The sequence below is a fragment of the Rutidosis leptorrhynchoides genome, chromosome 4, assembly GCF_046630445.1.
Source record: "Rutidosis leptorrhynchoides isolate AG116_Rl617_1_P2 chromosome 4, CSIRO_AGI_Rlap_v1, whole genome shotgun sequence".
Lineage (NCBI taxonomy): Eukaryota > Viridiplantae > Streptophyta > Magnoliopsida > Asterales > Asteraceae > Rutidosis > Rutidosis leptorrhynchoides.
The window spans coordinates 552,014,418-552,016,100 of NC_092336.1; the positions used below are offsets into that span (position 1 = coordinate 552,014,418).

General features: G+C 35.5%; 1 protein-coding gene across 1 annotated transcript; it reads left to right on the forward strand.

Annotated features, from left to right (window-relative positions):
- The first annotated feature begins 318 nt into the window (after positions 1-318).
- LOC139842694 (uncharacterized) lies at positions 319-1,086 on the forward strand. The gene has a single exon (XM_071832810.1). It carries the CDS (start codon positions 319-321, stop codon positions 1,084-1,086), a length of 768 nt encoding a protein of 255 aa, XP_071688911.1.
- The last annotated feature ends 597 nt before the right edge of the window (positions 1,087-1,683 follow it).

Here is a 1,683-nt window from a genome sequence, read left to right on the forward strand (position 1 = left end):
TTGTTCGCGTTTCGTTGAGAACAATCGAAGGTTAATTGAACAGTTCAAAATTTTGAGATTTAACTTCATAGACTTTGTTTATCGTGTCGGAAACGTTAATCATACAAGATTAAGTTTAAATTTGGCCAGAATTTTCCGGGTCATCACATTAAATTGGAATGAAAGGAAGTAAAAGGTATTTGGCCTAGCTTTATAAAAATGGGTTTTTAACTATGAAGTTGAAATTATAAGTTATGTGATGAAATAATTGAAAGCGTGTGGGTAGGCGATGAGCAGCTACAATTCAAGTATAGCAGATTGTTTCGGCTAGAGGCAAACATGGAGGCAAAGGTATCTGATCGAGTGGTTTGGGGAGATAGTGGTTGCGTTTTCAATTGGGAGTGGTCCAGGGATCCAATGGGCAGAACGAAGAGTGAGCTAGATGATTTAATCACCTTGATCAGCTCGTATACCCATAGCAGCGAAGCATCTGATTCATGGAGATGGTCTTTCTCATCTAATGGTAAATTCACAACCAAACAATTGAATAGTATCATAATGGATAAAACATTAGCAGGTGATCGAAGTCTTCCCGAAACCAAACGAAATATGTTGATCCCAAAAAAGATTGAGATATTTATTTGGAGAGCATGTAAAAAAAGGTTGCCGTCATTAATGGAACTTGATAAGAGAGGGGTCGACCTTCATACGGTAAGGTGCCCAATGTGTGATGATGATGTTGAGAGTATTGATCATGCCTTGATTTTTTGTAAAAACGCTTTTGAGGTATGGACAATAGTTTACAAATGGTGGGGTTTAGGTTGTTTTTCAAAAACTAGTATCGTGGAAGCTTTTGATGGGTCAGTTGCTCAAGGATGCTCGGAAACCGGGGGTCTAATTTGGCAAGCGGTCGAGTGGTCGTGCGGGTATCTTTTGTGGAAAAGTCGGAACTTGAAGATTTTCAAAAGTAAAGTGTGTTGTGTTCCATCGATAGTAAATGAAATACATATCTTGAGTTTTGATTGGATCTCTAGAAGATTAAAGCACCCGAAGATCGATTGGTGCACATGGTTATCGAATCCGAATAGTTACTTGGCGATTACATAGTTAAATTAATTGTATGTGTAATGTGCTAACTCAACATATATTTAAGTGATTAGATTGCGATGTATTAGGAGCTTATGGTGTATGCTGCTACCCATTTGCAGCAACTTGTTTTTGTTTTTTGGTATTGGAAATTTTTATTGCTTTTAAAAAAAAAAGAAAATCAAGGTTTCAAGTTTAGCAATGTGTTTCATATTATTATTATTATTATTATTATTATTATTATTATTATTATTATTATTATTATTATTATTATTATTATTATTATTATTATTATTATTATATCTAAAAGACGGAAAAATGAATAGCACCTAGGGGTACTTTCGACTTTTCACGTTTTTTTCCCCCAAATTGCACAACAAAACCTCCACACTTTATCCAAAAAATCAAACCTACCCCCCCCCCCCCCTAAACAGGGGGATAAATTGTCAAATACTCATTCTCATAAAAAATCTTAAACAAACTCCACTCAAATATTCAACGGGCCATATCTTCGCGCTCGCAACGAGTTAAATTTTTCCGCCACCATCGTTAAACTCAAAATAATTTTAGGAACACAATGTCACTAGCTACACGCAAAACGGACGTTTTTTAAAAAGC